We start from the raw sequence: 1,240 nt of genomic DNA on the forward strand, positions 1-1,240 counted from the left end.
CAGGCAGGAGCCGCGCCGGGGTCGCGCCGCGCCACACGCCCCGCTCACCTGCGCCGTACAGCACCACCATGCCTGTCACCATCAGCACCGGGTGCCAGTTGAACGTCTGGGCGCTGCCGTCCAAGGCGAAGCCGCCGCGCCAGTGCTGGCACCAGGCGCTCACGAAGGCCACGCACACGAAGCCCAGGCCGCCCAGGAGGACGCAGAAGGGCAGGAAGGGCAGATCCAGCATCTCCGCGACGGGATGGTGGCGCCTGGGGGAGAGCGAGGCGCCCGCTCAGTCTCCACTGGGGCTCTCCGCCCGCGCCGGCTCTCGCCTGCGCGCAGACACCCCCCAGGGAGGAGCCAGACTGAAAGGGGAACCAGGCACCCCGAGGAGGGGCGGCTCTGGACCAGCTGCTGCCTGGCCAGGGAAAGATGCCAGGACTGGAGCTGGCCAGCTGGGGACGTGCAGGAGCCAGGTCCCAGCACCCCACCGCGCCGCCCCGCCCCTGATCCCTTCCCTCCCTCTCACATATACACACCCTCTCCGTCCCCCCAGCACCCTCAAACCTGCACCCCAGCCCCGCTTCCACCTCCCCACTGGCACCTGCGCTCCCTCTCAACCACCCACCGGTACCTTGTACCCCTCCAGCTGCACCCACGGCACCGGGCTCGCCCCAGCTGGGTGCGAGGAGGCACCCCTGTACCCCCCTCACCCGGACCCTGGCAGCCCCAGCACCTCCGCTCCCTCCTGCCTGCTCTGGGCCAGCCCTTGCCCCACCTGCTCCACTGGGGTCGGGGAGGACCCGCGGGCAACAGCCCCACAGCCCTGCCTGGGCTGGGCAGCGGGTCCGGCAGGGCCCTGCCCTGCGTGCTGCCCTCAGCCCACGGGGCTCGAGCAGGTGACTGGCAGGAGCGGAGCTACGCTCATTTGCCTGGCGATTTGCATCTGCCTCCAGAAGTAGATATTTATGTCTCCTCCCGGCGCGGGGGAACGGTCCTGTCCCCCCCCAGATCAGCCGCCCCACGGGACTGTGAGGCAAGAGGTGGGTGGGACGTGGCCCCGGCGCAGCGTGGGGATTAACGAGCTCAGCCACCCACTCGCTCCAAGACCTTGCAATGCTCGCCACGGCGCTGAGCGGCCCCACAGCTCCCTCAAAGCCTGAGCCCCACGGCTCCCCTGGGCCTGGGGACGTGGGGCCTGACCCCGTGGCTCCCCCAAAGCCTGGGCCCCGCAGCTCCCCTGGGCCTGGGGACA

At 71.0% G+C, this 1,240-nt stretch overlaps 1 protein-coding gene across 1 annotated transcript in view; it reads right to left on the reverse strand.

Annotated features, from left to right (window-relative positions):
• LOC103896073 (cytochrome b ascorbate-dependent protein 3) overlaps positions 1 to 844 on the reverse strand; it is a 3,025-nt gene extending 2,181 nt beyond the window's left edge. The window contains exons 1-2 of the mRNA XM_009275876.1: positions 764 to 844; positions 49 to 254 (exon numbers count right to left, since the gene is read on the reverse strand). Coding sequence (XP_009274151.1) covers positions 49 to 232 — 184 coding nt within the window. The 5' untranslated portion in view covers positions 233 to 254; positions 764 to 844. The remainder of the gene's footprint in view (positions 1 to 48; positions 255 to 763) is intronic.
• Positions 845 to 1,240: the final 396 nt, after the last annotated feature.

Source organism: Aptenodytes forsteri, unplaced genomic scaffold (assembly GCF_000699145.1).
Source record: "Aptenodytes forsteri isolate BGI_AS27 unplaced genomic scaffold, ASM69914v1 Scaffold506, whole genome shotgun sequence".
Lineage (NCBI taxonomy): Eukaryota > Metazoa > Chordata > Aves > Sphenisciformes > Spheniscidae > Aptenodytes > Aptenodytes forsteri.